The sequence below is a fragment of the Dipteris shenzhenensis genome, chromosome 7 (genome assembly GCF_047967505.1).
Source record: "Dipteris shenzhenensis isolate YYH24624 ecotype China chromosome 7, Dip_SZ_1.0, whole genome shotgun sequence".
Classification (NCBI taxonomy): Eukaryota; Viridiplantae; Streptophyta; class Polypodiopsida; order Gleicheniales; family Dipteridaceae; genus Dipteris; species Dipteris shenzhenensis.
Window position 1 is genome coordinate 12,586,415 of NC_141602.1, and position 22,240 is coordinate 12,608,654.

The 22,240-nt window shown below is 40.6% G+C and overlaps 1 protein-coding gene across 1 annotated transcript; it reads left to right on the forward strand.

Moving 5' to 3' along the window:
* Window positions 1-422: 422 nt before the first annotated feature.
* LOC147899962 (putative alpha-glucosidase Os06g0675700) lies at window positions 423-3,967 on the forward strand. Its single transcript, XM_087377127.1, has 3 exons — window positions 423-1,295; window positions 1,472-1,702; window positions 1,797-3,967. Exons 1-3 carry the CDS (start codon window positions 428-430, stop codon window positions 3,386-3,388), a joined length of 2,691 nt encoding a protein of 896 aa, XP_087233253.1. The 5' UTR covers window positions 423-427; the 3' UTR covers window positions 3,389-3,967.
* Window positions 3,968-22,240: the final 18,273 nt, after the last annotated feature.

The window sequence follows — 22,240 nt, forward strand, 5'->3', positions numbered from 1 at the left end:
AATCTCACAACTATATTATCATGATTATAGGCAAATTAAGCTATGGCTTTACCATCTTCTTCTTATACTCGACAACATCCTTCGAGTAATAAACTTTTTTCCGGACACGCAATTGTTAGGTGTGGACCCCTTGGAATCATCCAATACCAATCTCGAGCCACATCGCATTTAAAGATGTGTGATCATGTTGGTGTGAATATGGCTAGGCGCTCACCATGGTAGCATCTACAGAGGCGTGGAGTCATAATCCAACACATGGCAGCTTCGCGTCGCAAAGCTTTTCAAGTGACCAATCAATGACATGGGGCAAGGGGTGTTGTTTTTCCTTCCTTGAAAATTCCCCATGTGCTTTTTGGGTTGTGGTGTGTGAATACAATAAGGATAAAGAATGGCGTTATCTTCGTCGTCTTCGTCATCTTCATAATCTATGGACCAGTGTCGTCGACATATTACAAAGCAGGCTATGGCGATCTCCTCCTCCCTCTTCTTCTTCTTAGCCTTCCTCCTTGCTTTCTTCTTCTCCTTTGTCTCTCCATCGCCATGGGTCCCTTCTTCTTCTTCTACCCATGGCTATGGCTATCGCCTGCTGCCTTCCTCCCTCTCCCTCCATCCCTGCTCCCTCCTCGCCACTCTCCATCCTCTCCTTCCCTCCCTCCCCGACCTCCAGATCCAAGTCTCATACGACTCTGATTGCCTCCATGTTCACATCACCGAGAAATACTCTTCTCGATGGGAAATCCCCCAGCAGCTCATCCCCCGTAGCGAGCTGCACAACTCCTCTAGTTGTAGCGAGCTCCAATTCTCCTACACTTCCAGCCCATTCGGCTTCGCCGTCACCAGAAGCTCCACTGGCGAGTCGCTCTTCAATTCTACGCCTCAATCTTCCTTCGGCGGCTTGGTGTTTCAGGACCAGTACCTCGAGATTTCTACTGCGATTCCCGAGTCTGCTTCGCTCTACGGATTGGGTGAGAGCACCCGGCCTGCTGGTTTTCGTCTCGAACGGGGAAGCATGTACACTCTGTGGGCGGCAGACATTGGGAGCGCTAATCCGAACATCAATTTGTATGGGTCGCTGCCGTTCTACATGGACGTGAGGAGTGGAGGCAACGCTCATGGAGTGCTTCTGCTCAACAGCAACGGGATGGATATCTTGTACGAGAGCGACTTCCTGACTTACAGAGCGATAGGAGGGGTTCTTGATTTCTACTTCTTTGCTGGGCCTTCGCCACTCGCAGTGATGGAGCAGTACACGAAGCTCGTGGGGCGGCCTGCACCGATGCCCTTCTGGTCGCTCGGTATCGTCCCCAAAATCCTGCTCTCATCCATGCTACGAACAATCCGTTCACAATTGGCTAATTTCTCAATTCGGTGCCTGCAATGCCAGTGAATCTGCTTCTCGTAACTGATTTTTCGATGTAATCTTGCCGCGACGTTACTACTACTGCATCCTGATTATTCCTCGACCTCTCAGGCTTTCATCAGTGCCGCTATGGCTACGAGAACATTTCGGTTCTGGAGACAGTCGCGGCAACATACAAGGAGAAGAACATCCCGCTGGATGTGATGTGGAGCGACATAGATTACATGGACGAATTCAAGGATTTCACGCTCGATGCAGTCAATTATCCAGCAGAGCGTGTGAGGGCATTCGTGGACAATCTTCACGAGAACGATCAGAAGTATGTGATGATCATAGATCCTGGTGAGAGCCTAACGACTGCATATTGTAACGTTCAGCTGCATACGATCTGTTTGCTGTTATCGTAAGATTTCTTGCTCGCTCTCGATCTTTGCAGGCATCAAGTACGAGTCCAACTACAGCACCTATCAACACGGCATCCAGAAGGACATCTTCCTCAAGGAGGCTAACGGCGACATCTACCTCGGCCAAGTCTGGCCAGGTCCTGTTCATTTCCCTGATTTCTTGCATCCCAACATCGATTCGTTTTGGACAACAGAGATCTCCGACTTCCACGAAATTGTTCCCTTCGATGGTCTCTGGATCGACATGAATGAAATTTCCAACTTCTGCTCCGGCTGGGGTTGCACCTTGCCGCTCGACACTGCCTGCCCCATTCCAGGGGATCAGACCACCTGCTGCCTCGTCTGTAGCGATGCCAATGGCACCACCTGGGACTACCCTCCCTACCGGATCAACGATTCTAACTCCCAAAGGCCGATCGGGAACAAAACCATTGCCACCAGCGTGCTTCATTTCGGGGGCATTCTCGAATACAATGCCCACAATCTGTATGGCTTCACGGAGGCCATCGCCACGAATCGAGCTCTGACTGCGGCGTTAAAGAAGAGACCCTTCATTCTGTCGCGTTCGACGTTCGTTGGATCCGGAGCATACACTGCGCACTGGACAGGCGACAACGCTGCAACATGGAACGACTTGGCGTATTCCATAGTAAGCATCATGAACTCAGGATTGTTTGGGGTTCCAATGGTCGGTGCAGACATCTGTGGCTTCTCCGGCAATACCTGGGAAGAACTCTGCAATCGTTGGATTCAAGTCGGAGCTTTCTATCCCTTCAGCAGGGACCATTCCGCGAAAGGAACAACGCGACAGGAATTGTATCTTTGGGATTCTGTCGCTCAATCGGCCAGGAAGGCGTTGGGTCTGCGGTATCAGCTCCTGCCTTACCTCTACACTTTGGTTTACGAGGCTCACCAGACAGGAGCTCCCATCGCCAGACCCCTCTTCTTCCAGTTCCCTCAAGACCCGTCCACCCTCGCAGTCGACACCCAGTTCTTGCTCGGCAGATCTGTGCTCGTGTCGCCCGTCCTCACCGCTAACACCACCTCTATCGACGCCTACTTCCCGGCAGGCTCGTGGTACAATCTGTTCAATTATTCACAGGTAGTCAGCGGGGCCTCCGGTGCGTATCAGACTCTGGCGGCTCCGAACGACACGATTGACGTGCACGTCCACGAGGGGTGCATTCTGCCGCTGCAGGGGGGGGAGCTGACGACGGGAGGGGTGAGGAAGACGCCGTTCAAGGTGCTGGTGGTGTTTTCTATGGAGGGATCGAGCAGAGGAAGGGACGAAGCGGATGGAGAAGTGTTTGTGGACGATGGGGAGAAGGTGGAGATGGAATTGAAAGCTGGGAGCTCGACGATGGTGAAGTTCAAGGCAACAAGGGAGGGAGGGAATATAGAGGTTAGCTCTTTGGTTCAAGAAGGGGAGTTCGCCATTCAACAAAAGTGGGTTGTGGAGAGTCTCCTTGTCTTGGGAACCTCCTCCCTTCCCAAGCGTTTGCTTATCAATGGCCTACCTCAACCACGGTCAGTGCAAGCCAAGATAGGTTCTGCCTTCCTTGAGATCTCTGGGCTCTCTCTTCCCTTGGGCATGCCCTTTCATCTCACCTGGAGCACTCAATGAACGTGGGAAAGTGCCTCTCCTCAGGTTTCCCCATTTGGTGTCTCACAAGGGAAAGTGCCTCACAAGGTAGGGAGGAACCTTCTAATAATATGTGCATTTCAAAGGCCACAACAAACGTTGTGGCCAATTTTGAAGGGAAGAAAATGATGCTCACCTCATTCTCTCTTTCCCTCTTGCCAATATGTTCGTACCTTATAGCTAGGGGCTTTTTAGAGGCCACATGTGGAGAGAGAGAACGTAAAGTATTCATCTCCTCAAAATTGTCTCCACATATTTAATAGATGAAAGGTACCACTCTATGTGCCTCTAGCATGCACCTCACTTTCAATGCTCATCCTTAACTTTTCAAGGTTCCTTCACTTTCCAAGCCTTAATTGAAAGACTCTCCCCAAACCAAGAAATTAGGTGAATCTTGATTGGAAGGGAAACTTAAGACCCATTGAGAAGGTTTCCTTAACAACATTAAACAAGAGAGCATAAGTATGCATAAGCACATGCTTTTGTTCAATAGGAAAGCTATGATAATTCCTCTCCTAGCTACTTTATTGGGAAATACAAATCTTGGCCCATGGCCATACTCCATGCACTTTATGAGATCTTAATTGGTGTCTTTGCATTAATCCCCATCCCTTTTGCTAGTTCCATGATATGCACCTTAGTTGCTAACTATGTTAGTTGTTAACAGTCAACTGAACGAACCATAAAGCATGATAATCAAGCATAAGACCAATAACACTAACTACATCAATGTCAACATGAGATTATTGAAAAATACTCGCTATGGAGTATGGCAAATCATATCCTATAAAGGTGCCTTCAACCGAACCATACAAAGCGCTCACTAGCATTGTTGTTGCATTTGATGTGTTCTCATGGTTAGACTTGACATTTGCATTTTGCGAGATCTCAATTGGTATCTTTGCATCAATTCCAATCTCTTGCACTAGTTCTATCACTTGTACTTTGGTCGTCAATTACATTAGTTGTTAATGGTCAATTGGAAATGTATTGTGATGTTTTAAGTTTGGGGCTTAAGTATGGAATTACAAGGTGCTATAGATAACGAAAGGTGCATTGGAGTATGCTCGAGTTGTTTCAATGCAACTGTAGGGAATCGGTGGGTTTGCCTGAGTTTTGTTAGTTGTATTTGGTTTTGGAAATGTTCGAGCATGTTGTTATTAAAATGCCCCACTACAAAAGTTGGCTAGCTAGATGGTCACAAGAATTGATGGGGGCTGGAAATGTTGGAAGAAAGTGCTCGGGCATCCATTGTTCCAAAGTAATTTTTGGTAATTGGTGTTTTTTTTTTGGGGGGTAATCGGTGTGTAGATTGTTTCATAGTAGAAGTAGAGTGTATGTGAGGAGTGAGTTTTTTTTTTTTGGCAACCAGCATGTTTTGTTCCACCTATTCCACTTATGTGTGTGTTTAAACTATCAACATCTTACCATCCCCCCTCTCTATGACATCTCTCTCTTCGTGGTCTTTCTCTCTCTCTCTCTCGCTCTCTCTCTCTCTCACACACACACACACACAGACACACACACACAATATTCTTTTTGTCTCTTTTCTCTCTTCATCCTCCTTGTCCTCATTGCAACCCTCTATCTTCGTCTATGTCTAACTATGTCACATCTCTCTCTACCCCCTGTCTCATGCATGCACTCTATGTGCGTGCATGTGTGTGTGTGTGTGTGTGTGTGTGATTTGTCTCTTCGTCCTACATATAGACCCTCTATTTCCATCTATGTCTAACTCTATCACATCTCTTTCTACCCCCTCTCTCATGCATGCACTGCAGTCCTCTCTCTCTCTCCTTTTTTACCATCATAATTTGTCTCTTTTTCCCATCATTTTGGGTAAATTTTTAGCCCAAAAGGGCTTTTAGAGGAGAGCTAGCATGCACAAAATCACACAAGAGATAGAATCTCATGAAACTAACAAGAGAAATGAGCTCATTTGATGTGTTCCCATCATTTAATACCAAACATGACTAAATTTGGATATTTCTAGCAAATGTTGTGAAATTTTTCAAAGTCCAAACTGGCATCTAGAAAAGGACGCCGACGCCCTCCTCTGGATGCCAATTTGAGCTAAAACAAATACCTTTGATTTCTTTCTTTACTCTCTCTCTCTCTCTCTCTCACCTTGATGATTTGTCTTTTTTTCCCACCATTTGGACAAAATTTTTAGCATTTTGGACATTTGTGTTTGTGTATGTGTGTCTGTGAGACTCTCTCTTGCCTTGATGATTTGTCTTTCTTTCCCACCATTTTGGGAAAATTTTTCAGCATTTTGGGCATTTGTGTGTGTGAGTGTGTGTGTGTGTATGTATGTGTGTGTGTGTGTGTGTGTAAGAGAGAGAGAGAGAGAGAGAGAGAGAGAGAGAGAGAGAGAGAGAGAGAGAGAGAGAAAAGGAATCACTGAAATTTCTTTTAGCCCAAATTTGCATCCAGATGAGGGCACCGGAGCCTTCCTCTGAACACCACTTTGGGCTAAATTTGTTTTCACAACTTTTGTTCAAAATATCCAAATTAGTCATGTTTGGTATCAAAATGATCGAAACACATGAAATGAGCCCATTTCTCTAGTTAGTTTCATGAAATTCTATCTCTATTGTGATTATGTTCATGCTAGCTCTCCTCTTACCCAAAATGGTGGGAAAAAAGACAAATAATCATGGAGAGAGAGGGAGAGAGAGAGAGAGAGAGAGAGACTCAAAAAGGAATCAAAGAACTTGTTTTAAGTCTAAATTGGCATCCAGAGGAGGCTTCCTCTGGACGCCAGTTTGGGCTAAAACAAATTTCACTTTGCTAGAAACATATAAATTTAGTCATGTTTGGTATCAAAATGATCGGAACACATCAAGTGATCTCATTTCTCTTGTTAGTTTTACGAAATTCTATTTCTGGTGTGATTTTGGACATGCTAGCTCTCCTTTAGAAGCCTTTTTGGGCTAAAACATTTACCCAAAATTGTGGAAAAAAAGCCAAATTATCATGGTAAAAAAGGTGGGGAGGGAGAGAGAGAGAGAGAGAGAGAGAGAGAGAACCGCAGTGCATGCATGAGAGAGGGGGTAGAGAGAGATATGATAGAGTTAGACATAGACCGATATAGAGGGTCTATACGTAGAGAGAGAGTATTGGAACCTCAAATGGATGAAATTGGAAAGCTATAAAAATGAAATGCAGGGCATTTGTGTTTAGAATTTGTGTACCATATGTGTGAGTGTGTGTGTGTGTGTGTGAGAGAGAGAGAGAGAGAGAGAGAGAGAGAGAGAGAGAGAGAGAGAGAGAGAGAGAGAGAAGGGCATGCATGAGAGAGGGGGTAGAGAGAGATGTGACAGAGTTAGACATAGATGGAGATAGAGGGTTGCAATGAGGACAAGGAGGATGAAGAGAGAAAAGAGACAAAAAGAATATATTGTGTGTGTGTGTGTGTGTGTTTATGAAAGAGAGAGAGAGAGAGAGAGAGAGAGAGAGAGAGAGAGAGAGAGAGAGAGAGAGAGAGAGAGAGATATGTCATAAGTGGAATAGGCGGAACAAAGCATGCTGGTTGCCAAAAAAAACTCCCTCCTAAACTCGCTAAAAAAACTCGCTGCTTGTCCTTCTTCCCCGTAGAAGCATGGCGTGATCATTTTAAGTTTGGGTACATAAGCATGGAATTCTAAGGTGCCGTAAATAATGGCAGGCACAGTGGAAATTAATAGGCAATGTAAACAAGACTATGGTCAATCCAATATGCCTGAGTTGTTCCAATGTAAATGTTGGTAATTGATGCATTTGTCCAGATATGGTCAACTTGAGACCTATAGATTGTTGTTGGGTCTTTGTTTACTAAGTGCAAATGATGTTGTTCCATGAGGTGTGCTAGTTGTATTTGCTTTTGAGAATGTTCAAGCATGTTGATGTTGAAATATCCTAAAGAAAAAGGTTGGTAAGTAGATGGTTTTGTAAGCAATACTTGTGCTAGGTGCTCTAGAAAAGTGTGAAGGTGGAACGCTTTGTCTAGTATATTGAGATAATTAACATTGATTGCCTTGGATTTGATTGGAAATGTGCTGTAATCATTTCGAGGATAGGGACTGTAAACATTTTATGTGACGACAAGGAAAGTTCAAGTTTGTATAGAAGCGACAGACCCATTTCATGGAATGTTGTGATTGTATCAAACTTATGTCTGTTTATATACTTTGCTAGATGTATAGTCCTAGTTTCAATGAGATAGAGCAAAATAAATGCTTGGATATTATATTCTACAGCAACAGTTGAATCTAAATGGAAGTGAGTACTGTTTGAGGGTTTTATCAGGTATATATTTATTATTATTATTATTATTGGCCAAAAAAAAAGAGATGTTATATTATCTTGAGTAACCTTTGACATTATCAGAGTTTAGCCAATAGAACTGAGCTATCCCAAGACAGACCTAGCATCTTAGTAGCAGAAAAATAAATCAAGATCCTCAGTATTTGTTGAGTGAAGCATCAAGAACTTGAAAGGAGAAGTTGGTGGTCTCTTCGTTGTGGCTTGCTCTGAGATTAGCAAAATGAGCAGCAGGAACACCCCGAGCAAAGGCAATAGACATCTCTTCAAAAGCATGAATTTGAAAGGAGAGAGCATCATCATCATAGCCTTGGGCAGAAGGGTGAGTGGAGGGTCCAACAACAGTAGGGCTGGGATCAGCTGAGGTAAGTCTTCTCTACAGAAAGTGAGGGAGCTTGGTGCATTCATTAGAAATAAAACAACGCTTGCGTTTTGCAATGTCAACATTCAACCTTATGTGCTCCCAATTGTATACCTCTATCTGAAAGTCAAGTCTTTTTTTTTCATGTCCTACAATGAAGCAAACAAGTGATCAGTACATAAATTTATGATTAAACTGATTAAATTGAAACTTATTTCTAGAAACCCATCTGAACCATAGAGCATGTGCCCTTATTTGGAACCAAGGCTCATGCTAGCAAAATAGCTTTCCAATTAATTGGTTCTCCACACTCTATCTATATGAATTTCCAAAATCTTCTAGCATGAGGGAAAGCTACAAAGATATGAGAGATATCCTCCAGAGGGCCAAGGCATCTTTTACATTTCCGATCTCCCTTACCTACTCTAAATCCTCTAGCATTTCTCCATATTGCTTTGCGAAGAATAAGCCAAGCAAGACAAGACATCTTCTTTGGAACCTTTTTAATCCATAATTTGTCAAACCTAGCAAACCTGCCATTCTCTGCAGCTTTCCCTTGGTGCTAAGGGTCTACAGATCCTATTTCAAGGCAAAACAGAGGTGCGAGAAAGAGGAGTGGCAGAAGGTCGAACAATGCTTGAGGATGGCGAGTGTGGCATCAAGTAGCGAAGAGGACATTTTCAAAAAACTTGAGGCAAGCCTGAGTTTTTAAAAAAAACCTATGCAAGATGCGTTCTTGGATGTTGCACTGTATTTTCATCACCGGTCATGGGATGAGGCTAAGTATTTTCTCGTGGACAGAATGATGAATACCTACTGGGGTGCCTGGTAGACCAGTCGCTGGTTTGGCACGAGTTGGGGCAAGTGGAGGTTCACACCATAGCTAAGAAGAATGCTAAGGAGAGAGGGCAAATTTACCTACAGGGAGAGGAGGAGGAGGGGGAGGAGGGGGAGGAGCTACTCAGCAAGGCTAGAGGAATCTATGATTTTTACCCTCGAGTACAATGTTCACGGCTCCTATCTTTGTTTCCTTGACACGTGAACTGAAGAGCTGGACTGCCCCCTCACAGGCCTGGATCTCAGGTACTTCTCACTACAAATTAGGTGCTCTGAGGGCTCCGATCTCATTCTAGTGTAATTGGGTAGCATGCCAAGTCACAATCTTGAAGCTCAGAAGCAATGTTTGAGCACTGCTGAACACGATGGCACCAAAAATGCCCAAGCTCTCAATCTGGATTTTCACAACTTTTGCTAGAAATATCCAAATTTAGTCATGTTTGGTAACAAAATGGTCTAAACACAACAAATGCACTCATTTCTCTTGTTAGTTTTATGAAATTATGTCTCTAGTTTGATTTTGTGCATGCTAGCTCTCCTTTAGAAGCCTTTTTGGGAAAAACAATTTACCCAAAATTGTGGGAACAAAAGACAAATGATCATGGTAAAGAGAGAGAGAGAGAGAGAGAGAGAGAGAGAGAGAGAGAGAGAGAGAGAGAGAGAGAGAGAACCACAGTGCATGCATGAGAGCGAGGGGGTAGAGAGAGATATGACAGAGTTAGACATAGATAGAGATAGAGGGTCTATATGTAGAGAGAGAGAGAGAGAGAGAGAGAGAGAGAGAGAGAGAGAGAGAGAGAGAGAGAGAGAGAGAGAGTATTGGAACCTTAAGTGAATGAAATTGGAAAGCTATAAAATTGAAATGCAGGGCATTTGTGTTTAGAAATTGTGTACCATGTGTGTGTGTGTGTGTGTGTGATACACACACACACACACACACACACGCATACAGAGTAGTGCATGCATCAGAGAGGGGGTAGAGAGAGATGTGATAGAGTTAAACATAGACAGAGATAGAGGGTTGCAATGAGGACAAGGAGGATGCAGAGAGGAAAGAGATAAAAAGAATATTGTGTGTGTGTGTGTTTAAATTTAATAATCCCATCAATAAATGAACCATCATACAATTGATTCAATCATTTGGACAGTTATAAAAAGATGCATATGAGAAATGGATTGAAATTCTTTAAGAAAACTAAATTGAAATAACTTTTGGCAAAATTGTAATAAAAAAATTGGTACAGAAAACAAGAGGAATGGCATTAGAATTTTTCTTTATATTGAGTCTGCAAGCTTAAGCAAAAAATTAGTTCAACAGTGTCAAATCTATCGAGTAATAGTCCAGGCTCCGCAGTCAGGGTCTACTTACCTGCCACCATCCAAGAAAAACCAGGTGTTAGAACATCATAGTTTCAATTGGGTAGACATGTAATGCCTATATTCCTTGATGTGTTATTGCTTTACCTAGGAACAAAGACAACTGTCTAGATTCACATATATATATTTTTTGCAAATACCATGTTATATGTACAATCAGTGTCACAAATCCATCATTATCTAGCCAACAAAGTGTGTGAGATGATAAGGTAACCAATATTACCAAATTAAAGGGAACAAAGGGATGGTGTACCTCATTAATGAAATAGACAAGGGGGGTAGTCCACCCCTTTTGGAAAAGCAAAAAGTCTCTTAATTTTATTGAATGTGGTGATGATGATGATGGGGGGTAGTTCACACCTAAAAAAGGCAACAATTTCAAAACCTAAATGATTAACCAAAAAATAAATGACAAAAATTTTCCTTAAATTTGATCTTAAGTAAAATAATTATTAATTAAAAGTTATAAAGACGAAAAACCTAGAAAAAAATAAGTTAATGTAAAAACTAGGATAAAAATGTTCAACATGAACATGAAAGCACGGTGATTCCATCAAGGTTAACATAAAAGGAATCACATAGATCCACTCATAAACAATATTTAGACTTAATGGCATATATATAAATGCTGCTAAGCAAAAGATTAACCTTTCTACCATTACAATAAGATATTTTGAATAATGTACCTATAAACTAAAGGGAAATTATTTTTTAATCTATTGCATATCACGCTAATGCAAAAAAAGGAAAAAAATGTAAGGGTAGTAAATCAAACCTTTGTTAGAAGAATGTGTTGTATTAATCAAGATAACATTATCATATACAAAGAAAAAAAATCATATATATATTAAAAAACTTCTTAGGATTTTAGAAGACTTTAATAAAATACCAACAAAAACTTAGCAAAGGCAATTTTTCTTAGAAAAAAACGCATAGGCAAAGCGACCCCAACCCAAAGAGAGAGTCGGGCACTACCGTGTGTTGTAGCTCTGGGGTGTTTAGAATAAATAGATTGCATCTCATTATTACGCTAGTGCGGCATCATGACATCGGGAAAATTTTTGGCGAGAGCATGGGTCCACACAAAATTCAAAATATCACCCAAGAGCATGTCATGTCACGGTCCCAAAATGGCTGTGAAAATAGTTTCACAATTGGCTACACCCAAGCAAACGTTAGTACCCAAATTCCTCGATTGCTCGAGAAATACATGATAGTAAGTTGGAGAATCTGATTTCACATGCCATTATGGGCCTCTAAGGCCTTTAATATTTTTTGCTTAAGTACTTTTCATGGCATTATGAATGTGTGTAGGGGACATCAAACTATCTGGTATAGCTACCATCATATAGAATCACAATCATGTATATTTTCCTTCATTAGATCACAAGGTGATCTAATGACCCACCACTAATGTCAGATATCATGCATGGGATTGGAATCCCATCCAATCATTGTGGGAAAGTGATCGTGTGTATTTCTAAGCCATGTCAACTACACTTTATGAAGATGTGTGTGAGATTTTATGATAAGCTAAGGCTTAGCTATCTATAGCACAAATTGTTGTCATGTGTATTTATAAACACTCAAGAAGAGCTACATTTACATTAGCCCTTTGTGGCCCTTTGATTACACAAAGATTTTATGACTTTCAAGGAGAGTCTATGATGGCCCTTAGATATTCTAATCATCCTAAAATGCATGTGTCAAAAAGGTGTAATAATGACCAAATGGTGCATGAATTTGAATGATTTGTGTAGATCATGCATCTCTCATGATGATAGCCCATGAGAGGCTATTGTGTAAGGACATCACATGGCCTTAAGATGGAGAGCATGGTACCATCCTTGTAAGTACTTTTGGGCCATTTGATTAAAGTAACGATGATGAAACTTTAAGGGTTGCCCAATGCCCTAGGGTAGCTCTCTCAATCACATTGCCAACTTGTTCTTATGGACCACCAAAGACTATCCAACCTCCACCCTTTATCTTGAAGGATCATGTTAATAATCCTTTGGTGATTTCTTCAAACTAGGGGTTTGAATGGGAGGATATTTTTTCTCCACCAATAAGGCTTGGTAGTGTTTCCCTCGTAACCTCAACGTACCCAAGGTATTGAGGCTTTCTTAGAAATGCCACTCTCTAGCCCCATGCACAACTAATCTAGCACTCATGGACCTAATGACCTTCTTTTTCATGGGCAATGGGGGAAGTGTTTAAATGGGTGCTATTTTAGGGGGTCATGGATATACTCTATTCTCCTCATTGGTTGCCTAATCATGGGATTATATTTTGATTATTTGTTAATCTAAGAGGTCTTTTTTTATTCCAATTTGCTCTAATGGTTGATTATGTTAAATTTTGTTTTTTCAAAAAATGAGAATTGTTCAATTGTCAAAGTAGGCATTGGTATGACTACATACTATTGTTGAGCTCTTGAAAAAGAATATATACATTAGTAAATCAAAGAAAACATTATGAATTCTTATTTCAATACTGTGATGTTAAAAATAAAAAAGTGTGGGGCCTTTCATCCTCTGCATTCCTCATGCTCATTTTGATTATTCATAGTTATGTGTTCTTGCATATTTATGTGTCGAAAGCACTTTTTGAGGTAGATATGCATATGAAGACAAATTTATTTCAAAAAAGTATAGAAGAGAGAATTCTTGATGTGTTTGATGAATACAATTTTTATTTTATAAGATTGTTGTGCATTCAAGTCAAGAATGAGAATATATACAAAAGGAAATCTAAAAAGTCATTTTGGATAGGTTTTTTACCATTGATTTCCGTATCCAAGAATGCAACATAGATCTGAAACCCATGATGATGGAATTGATCTCTAAGACATAAAAAATAAAATGTGAATAGCTTCAAGAAATCGAAAAAAATCCATCATATTAGTTTTTGACTCTTAGTCTAAGTCTCAATCTTATTCTCGTTCCCTTCTTGTGTTAGAATCATCTATAATATCGATTCTTGCAAAGGCTATTGAAAATAGCTTCAATTTTGTATGATTATGTATCTCAAATGTAATATCTTGTTATGGATACAACAATAATTGCAAAATCTATGTGCTAAGCCTGTTTAATAGTATCCTCTATTGCAAACATATGTGATCTCTACAAATTTGCAAAAGTTTGAGAGAGTCAAACTGCAAGTTTTGCTATATTTCCCAAATGGGAACCTATTTTCTTAAATTGAGCCCTTTTCCAAAGCCTAATAAGTTTTTAAAAATAGACTAGGACTATTACGTTTACAAAAGCTTCTCTCTTCTTTCTATTTTTCCTCTTGTTTTAAAAATTATTATGAAATTTTCTATTCACCTGAAAATCTCATAAATTCTAAATAAGGACAAGTCTCATAAAAGGTCAAGAGATTACATGCTAGAACATAAGGGTAGTAGGGTGCAATACTACTCTAATTCAATATTTTTTCAAGATTTATTTGATATGCTTTTTTTGAAAAATAGTAATGCGCATCGATAAAAGCATAATTTGAAAAAGAAACTAGAAATAAACACTGGTAAAAGCATCAATATAAGCATCCAATAAAGTAATGATATTTTTCATAGTGTATTGAATGGATATTATGTGTTAAACCTTAAAAATTGGTACTTTTAAAGCAAGGTGATTCAAAGATAGAGGGAGAAAGATATATTTGCACACAAAACACTAGATTAGCAAAAGTAAAATACATATTGATCAAATTTTCAACAATAACAAAACTTGAATAATAATTATAGGAGGTAATGTATAGTTGTATTGTACCACAATTTACTATAAAATTTCAAGATGTAGGGACATAGATGCATATAAGGAGATAATTTCACCATAATAGAGTCCATGAATGTATGAACTCAAGCAAGTATAGCATAGTGGGGTGTATAGCTTATAATAGTGGACACCGCTATGAGGGACTATTTAGGGTGCCCAAAGCATAGGTGGACAAATATATTGTGCTTTTAATCCTTCTTATATTTAAAAAGCACTAGAAGCACTATTCTTTGTGCCAACGGAATTTCTAAAAGCAATATTAGGGGTGCTTTTTGATGACTAGCAAAGTAGTAAAAGCGTACCAACCAATCATGCTTACAGCCAGTGTGCATAGCTAGTTATGTGAATCGATATAAACAAGTCTTCTATAAAATTTTCTAAAAGGTAAATTGACACCATATCCTATGTTTATTTTTTGATATCCTCAACCTTAAAGATTAGATATCCTATATCTAGGTTTGAGTAATGACTCAAAGAACTGAAACTATCACTATATTGTGTAACTATTAGCTCATGAGATATGGTAGGTGAATTAGAAGTGCTTGCTTCTATGTCATATATCATTGAAACTTTGCATTTCTTATTCAAACTTCAAACTTATCATATTCAAATACATGTTGCTTTCTTGTTGCAACTTCAATCAGCATCAACCCTTACCCTAAGCCAATTCCTAAGCTTAAGGGGTGAACATGTGTATATATTTCAAAATTTTTGGAACACAACACAGTGTACAATGAGTCATATCTTGTAAACTCTACTGTTTGACACCCTAGTCGTCCACCCATGTTCTTTAGCAGAAACGGGCTTCGATTGTAGCACTCTATTATTGGTGGAATATCAAGAACAAAATCATTTCCTCATGCTTAAATATGGAAAGCTATATGTGGACGATGTCAATCCAAGTCTAAAGGCCTCTAGGTTTCTTGAGGTTTTCCATGGCATCTACATGTAGTAAATGACACACATCAATATATTGATAGATCTGGAGGCAAGGTTGAAGCAACACCATAACAAAGTTTTACATGGGGAATGGCAAAAAATTGTAACCCTTGATAGACCTTATATTGAATACATTTTGGTATGAGGGCTTGCATTAGTACAAGGAAAGTTTTTTAATTAGCCTAGGAGCATTTTAAAATAGTCTAGTTGCAATTTTTAACTTGGAACGGCCACAGATGATTATTGCATGGTGACTCGGCAGACTGTGCAATAATTGCCAAAAACACTAGACGGTGTAGGAAGTCAGTATGTAGTGATATTGACACCATGCGGTGCTACCTAGAACCAAGGATACTACATGGTCTTTTGCTTACCACATGGTAAATTTAAATTGTATAATCTACCCGTGATGACATTGACACGGCACAATGCTGCCAACTACATCGTGCAATGTTTTGTTAAATATAAACTATATAATCTACCCATTATGACCATTTGTTCACATTACTGAGATTCCTGGTGTCACCATGGAGTCTTGGAAAATAAAAGGACCAAAAGGGATAAACAAATCTACAAACAAAATTTCTAAGTTTTGTTTATCCTTTTAGAAGGTATTTGGTGCTGGTAGTGGGTTTGCTTTTGCCGGCCAAAATCCGCTCACACTCAAATACTAATTGGACAAGCTTAGTATTTTATTTTGTTAGTTGCATGAAATATTTTAGTTTGTAAAGTAGTTACTTTTGATAAGCTTAGTATTTGTTGTTTGTTAGTTTCATGAAAAAATATAGTTTTTAAAATAGTTAGTTTTTAAAAATAGGTACTTTTTGAAAATCTTAACATGCTTTTTATAATTTACTTGTATTTGTTACATTCTACTTTAGTAGAGTATAAATATTAACAAATATGTAGGGATTTGTTTAATAATAAGTCAATGTGCTGGCTGGAGATTTGCTTAAGCTGCTATCTATAATATCAACTCGCTCATCGATGAAGAATATTAGTCCCTGTGCCAGTTGGGGCTAGCTTATGTAGGCCCATAACAACTCACACATGGATATAAAATCTATGCTATACTAGTACTAAACTATAAAGTAGGAATCAAGGGTGTGGATAGAATACTTGACTTTGAATTGGTTGTAAGCTTGCTTAAACTATCGATAGTAGCTTGTTCAAAGTCTAGCCAATTGTGGACCTCACATTTGCTGGCTGTAGCAACTTGCGAAATTAAGGCGCATGCTTGTAGACAGTCACAAGCTACAATTGATAGATTCTAGTATACATAGGTTTATAATACATGGTTTCCATATATTATTAAGTGCAAAAAATAAAAATAATGCACATACTGTTGCAACTTCTTACCCATGACTTCACAATTTCTTAGAATAGATACTAGCGAGTTCAAGGTTTAGAAAACATGCTAGCTTAGAGTCTAGAGAAACAAATTGTGAGGTAGTGCTTATGTAGCTAATGCTACACAATAGTATGTGTGAAATACTGACCTTCACAAGGAGAGCATAAAGTTGCAAATGATCATGATGCAGAGACATGCTTACAAGAGAGAGAGAGAGAGAGAGAGAGAGAGAGAGAGATGGGAAAAGGTGGTTTGCCATCCCACTCCTATGTTAATAGGAAGATTACCACATTTAAAATCATTCAATTATGTTAAGAGGGGGTAAGAAAATTGGATGACTTCTCTCTCTTGAGGTCTAGCAAGCTTACATGAGATACTCCACGTTAGTTTTGCCACATCAATTTTCTAGAAGTGCAACTAGAAATGAATAGGGCTCCAAGTCTTTTTGTACCTATAAATATATTGATTTCATCATTTGTAGTATAAGTGTAGCTTAGGACCTTAGGTCATATTTCAATGAGAGACTTAGGATTAAGTGTGGGGAGCAAACATCGTGCATGCTTGTGTGAAAGTAACATTCATCAACATGATCGAGCTAATGAAGGCTTTAGCCTCCATTGGAGGTAGAACCTGTTTTAGGGTTTGGAAGGAGGTTCAGGGTCCAAAGGGGGTTCAAGGTTCAAAAGAGGTTCCAGGGTTCAGAAGTGGATACGGGTTAGAAAGGGGTTCTAGGGTTGAGAAGAGGTTCTAGGGTTTAGAAGGAGGTTCAAGGTTAAGAAGGGGTTTCAGGATTAAAAGGAGGATCCAATATTTAGATTAGTTTACATGGTGGAGAACTCGTCTCCCTCATAGATCATGGAGGTTAAGGGTTGAGGAACTAATCTAAGAGGGTAAGGGTTTAGGGAAAGCATAGGAGTGGATGAGAAATAAGGTGTAATAGCATGGGGGTGGGGGGAGAGACAGGAGAAGGGAGGAGGAGAGGGAGAGGAGTAGTTACAAGGTTGGAGGAGAGGGGAGTAGGAGACAAGGTTATGACATGCTTTTGGATGTGGAATGCAAGGGAGCATGGACACTTAGATACAATTGCATAGAACACCAAAATATAACTCAACACAATGTCCCAAAGAGTGTGGGATTCATTCCATTATGGCTTATTTATACAAGTTGGAGAGCTTCTCTCTCTGCATGTAGGAATTATAAGACTTTCTCTCTCTACATGTAGAACTTGCATCTAGGACGCGCATATATAAGTTGCATGTAGGAGTTGCATGTAGGAATTGTATGTAGAACTTGGATGTAGAACATGCATGTTGGATTCCTAAGAGAGATTATTCCTAGCCTTATGCAAGAACAAGTGGAGCTTTGCTGCTGCTCCACACACACATTCTGTGCTACTTAAATCCATGTTGACACAAATTCAACATACCCTTGAATCCATTTTATTACTCATGCTCGGGTTAATATGGCCTATTAAGATCATGGAGGTCAGATGCCATGCTGGTAACCCAGTGGCTGTGAAACTTTTGCCACACCAGTTGATCATGTTGTAATATGTTCACACCATAACAATGTCTGCTCTATTTATAGGAAGCTAGTATTCACTTGAGGATAGGTAGGTGGATGTGAATTTTGGAGGGGTTCTTATTGCTAAGGCTGCAGACTTTGTTGTTGAATCTTCTTGAGAAGAGGTTTGGTGGGGGTTTTGTTGCTCAGGATGTTGATTCTTTTGTCAAATCTTCTTGATCTTTATCATTTCTTTCTATCTTGTATTCATGTTTTATGGGATTGCATCTAGATCATTGAACTTGTAGATCAATTTGTATGCAAGTGTAATATTTGTGCATGAGGAGATGGCTGTGATATTTGGCAGCCTGCGGAGGTCTTGTTGCTGAGGCTAAAATTCTTTCATCGAATCATCTTGAGAATTGGCATAGCTTCTTGTCCTACCTATGAATTCATTGCATGCTTTGATATTGTGGATTGAAAGTGTGTGATACTATTATTGATACAATCTACTATGTGCCTATGCAAAATCGTGTGAGTGCATGTGACCTATAACCACTAGATAGGAACTAACTATATTCTTATTTGTGGGATTTCATAAGGCAACTAAGACTCAATCATCACCTTTGAACCGTAAGTTGAAGTTTGGATTTGGTAGAGAATGGTAGGTTAGATGGTTTAGAAGTTTGAGTATGCCTCCTTACTCATCATGCATTCTAGCCGAGTGTTCTAACTTTAGTATGAATTCAAGGTTGGGAAGCTATTTCCTCAAACTACATATCATAACATTAGATCTAGAAATTTCCAACCAAGAATCACATAGCTCCTTAGAAGTCACTTCTAGATGGAAGAGCTCACCTGGGACATATTACCCAAAACACCTATGAATGGTGGCCACTGCCACTGAAATCAACCTTCTTCTAAGCCTCATCATCAGTTCATTCTCCAAGAACATCATCTGACCATCATGGGTGGCACAGTAACAAGAGCATGGATGGGAGGCATTGATAGAATGAGATGTAGAGGAGGTGGAAGTTGGGGTAAAGGGTTTGGATTGTGGCCCCAATGCAACACAAAGTTAGAGAGGGTTTTGTATCATGGAGGTTGTGTATCAAGGTGATAGATGCCTAGGTATGCTTCATGGATCATGTGGAGTTGATGGCCTTGTAGCTACTGGTTGTCCATCATTTGTTACATACGATTGGCCCAATTGCGAGAAAGGTTGGTGCACTTGTTGTTGTTGCAAGTCATGCACCTCTACTTGTAGCTGGGCCTTCTCTACTATTAGATGTAGAACTTGCTGTATGTTGTTAAAATTCTTACAATGGTGTGTTTGGGATTTATCTTGGGGAGACAAAGCTTGAATGACACTCTCTGGATTTGGAATAGCATCTGGAAGATCAAGTTCAAGTGGGCACTAGTCTACATATTTTGGTATGCAAGACTATCTTTGAAAGGCTCTAGTTTTCTAGCTATTGTTTCTTGACCACGTCTTGATTTGTTTTTATCTCCTCCTTGTAGGCCATCTTCATGGTGGGTACTTGGTTGAGTGTGACACATTTTCCTATTGCAAAGTAGACAACCATTCCTTTAGGATCCAAACCATTGCCTCTTCCATCGATGGTCCTTAGGATAAGTGTGCCAACATGCTTCGGGAATCCATGGTAGTCGATGTGGGTGGTATGATTGGGGGATTCCCCTTGGACACTACGTCTATAGAAAATACTCATTAAGCTATGTCATTGCAACCGCTTGGATGCCATTTGGTGGAGTGCTCCCCATCTCTTCTATTTGTTAGATATCAATGCTCCACTCTCGTGTAACTACGCAGGAGCCAGCTAACTCTACTTGTAAGCCCCCATATGAGGAGAAGACATTTGAGTAGCTCGGTTATCCGGTAGGTCCTAGTTTGGATACCAGATGGGGGCCATGTGTGGCCTGATGGTTGGATGGCTTCAGATAGAGTTGGCACACCACCAACTAGGCTACATGCAAGTGCGAGAAGGCAATTCTTGACTAACCGCACTGAGGGTAGATGGAGCATTTCCCAAGGCAACCCACACTCTCGGGTTGCGGGGCCCGTTTGGAGCCTCAGATGATCCCGGATGGCTCTGGGCTGAACGGATTAGTTTCTCTATTTTGTGCACTAGTTCTATCGTATGATCGGTGGCCTATTTCGGGACTGACCCCCAGTCGATCGTTTTGGGTGGACTGGGTCGGTCACCCAATTGAGCCCTGACTAGGACTGGTGGCTATATAAGAGCAAGCCCATGAAGCCCATTTCATCACTGGCTACAACAACCTTGATTCTTTAGCATGCCATCGAAGCTTCTTTCACAGGAGCGCACGGTTGGGAGGAAGTGCCATCTATTGTATTAGTTCTACAGTAATCAAATTTTTGATCCTCCATACTATCTTGTTTTCTCTCTTGCGTACGAGATCCTATTATCTGTTGAGCATAGACGTTGTATTATTTTCTGACATGGTATCAGAGCTTGGACTCTAGCAAGAAGATTTGGTAGTGTGTTTTCTGTATGCGAGCAGATTGTGAGAGATGGCCCAGCCCGCAAGACTGTGAATCCCACCATTCGGCGAAAGTGAAAAGTTGGACGGCTCTAACTATCCACTCTAGAAGTTCAAGATGAAGACAATCCTAAGTGCATATGCGCTTTGGGACACTGCTACTAGGTTGGACGTGAGGTTGGTTGCAAGACCAGATCTAGCCAATGCAGGACAACAAATAGTATCAACTGCGGATGAGATTCTCGCGTGGACAAGAAGAAATGCAGATGCACTATGTTCTATTGTCTGCAGTGTTAGTGATTCCATCATGGCATTAATTCAACATGTCACCACAGCGGAGGAGGCATGGACAATCTTGAAAAATTAGTACGAGACCACGAATTAGATGCAGATTCAAAATCTAGAGACTCAACTCGCGAACGAGAAGTTGTTTAAGTCTGAAGCGGCAGAGAAGTTCATCACCAAGGTGAAGAATCTATGCGATCAGATGACTACGATTGGCATCACCATTACCAGCGAGAATCTAGCACGAAGGTGCATACGGATTCTCCCACCAAAGTACAACAGTCTTGTTATAGTGCTAAATACACAGAACAAAAATCAGCCCCTTAACTTTGAGGATTTCAGCGTGATGCTTCTGGAGGAGGAGATGCATCAAAAGACGAGAACTAGAGAAGATTCAGCTTTCTGGACCAGATCAAAGAAAGGTAAGGGTAAGGACTCTGGTAACCCATCTTCTTCTGATGATAAAAAGAGAAAGAAGAAGTTCAAGTGCTTCTATTGCAACAAGGCAGGGACAAGCAGAATGAGTGCCGAAAGAAGATTGCAAATGAGAAGAACGGAGTAAAGAAAGAGTCCAGCAACAGCACACAGGCAGTACCAGTAGAGCTGCTCATCGCAATTGAGGAGATTTACACGGAGGCAGTTCATGTACCTACGGATGAACTGTGGATTATTGACAGTGGTGCATTATGCCACATGACCAGTTGGAAGGATTGGTATACCTCTCTACAGTCAATAGGGAATGACATCCTGGTAGCAGTCAGCAATGATGCAAAATGTCCAACAAAAGGAAAAGGTACGATTGCTCTCAAGTCAGATGGAGTTGTAAAACAGTTGTCCGATGTTCTTTATGTGCCAGATATCAAGAGGAATTGTTGTCCATTTCCACAATCACGGATCGGGACCTCAAAGTTCAATTCGATAAGAATGGTGCACAGATTCTGGATCTTTAAGGGAAGGTTGTTGGTAAAGGTACATGGTACAACAACATTTACGAACTCTCAGCTTTCAATGCTCAAGCGGATGTGAAGAACACTAACTGTGGCATGAGAGGTTTGGTCATCTAAACCTTAGTTCTTTGAAGGAGATGCATAAAAGTGGAATGATTGTAGACCTACCAAAAATTTTAGATCTGCCCGATGTCTATGAAGCTCGCATGATGGGCAAGCAACATCGGCATCCCTTTCCTAAAAAGGCTAGCAGGGCAAAGGCTCATCTAGAGCTCGTTCACACGGACCTTTGCGGAAAGATGGAGACAGAAGCTTTGGGTGGTTCCTACTATTTCATGATGCTGATCGACGACTATAGTAGAAGGATATGGATATACTTCTTGAAGACTAAAGACGAGGCTTTTAGTAGGTTCAACGAATGGCATGTAATGGTCGAGAAAGAAACAAGGACGAAGGTGAAGAAGTTGAGATCAGATAGAGGTGCAGAGTTCACATCAACTGAATTCGAAAGTTACTGCAAAAGTCACGAAATCAAGAGGCAGAACGCAAGATGCACGTCATCTGCAAAATGGAGTAGCAGAATGCAAGATGCACATCATCTGCAAAATGGGCCAGAGTATGATGAAA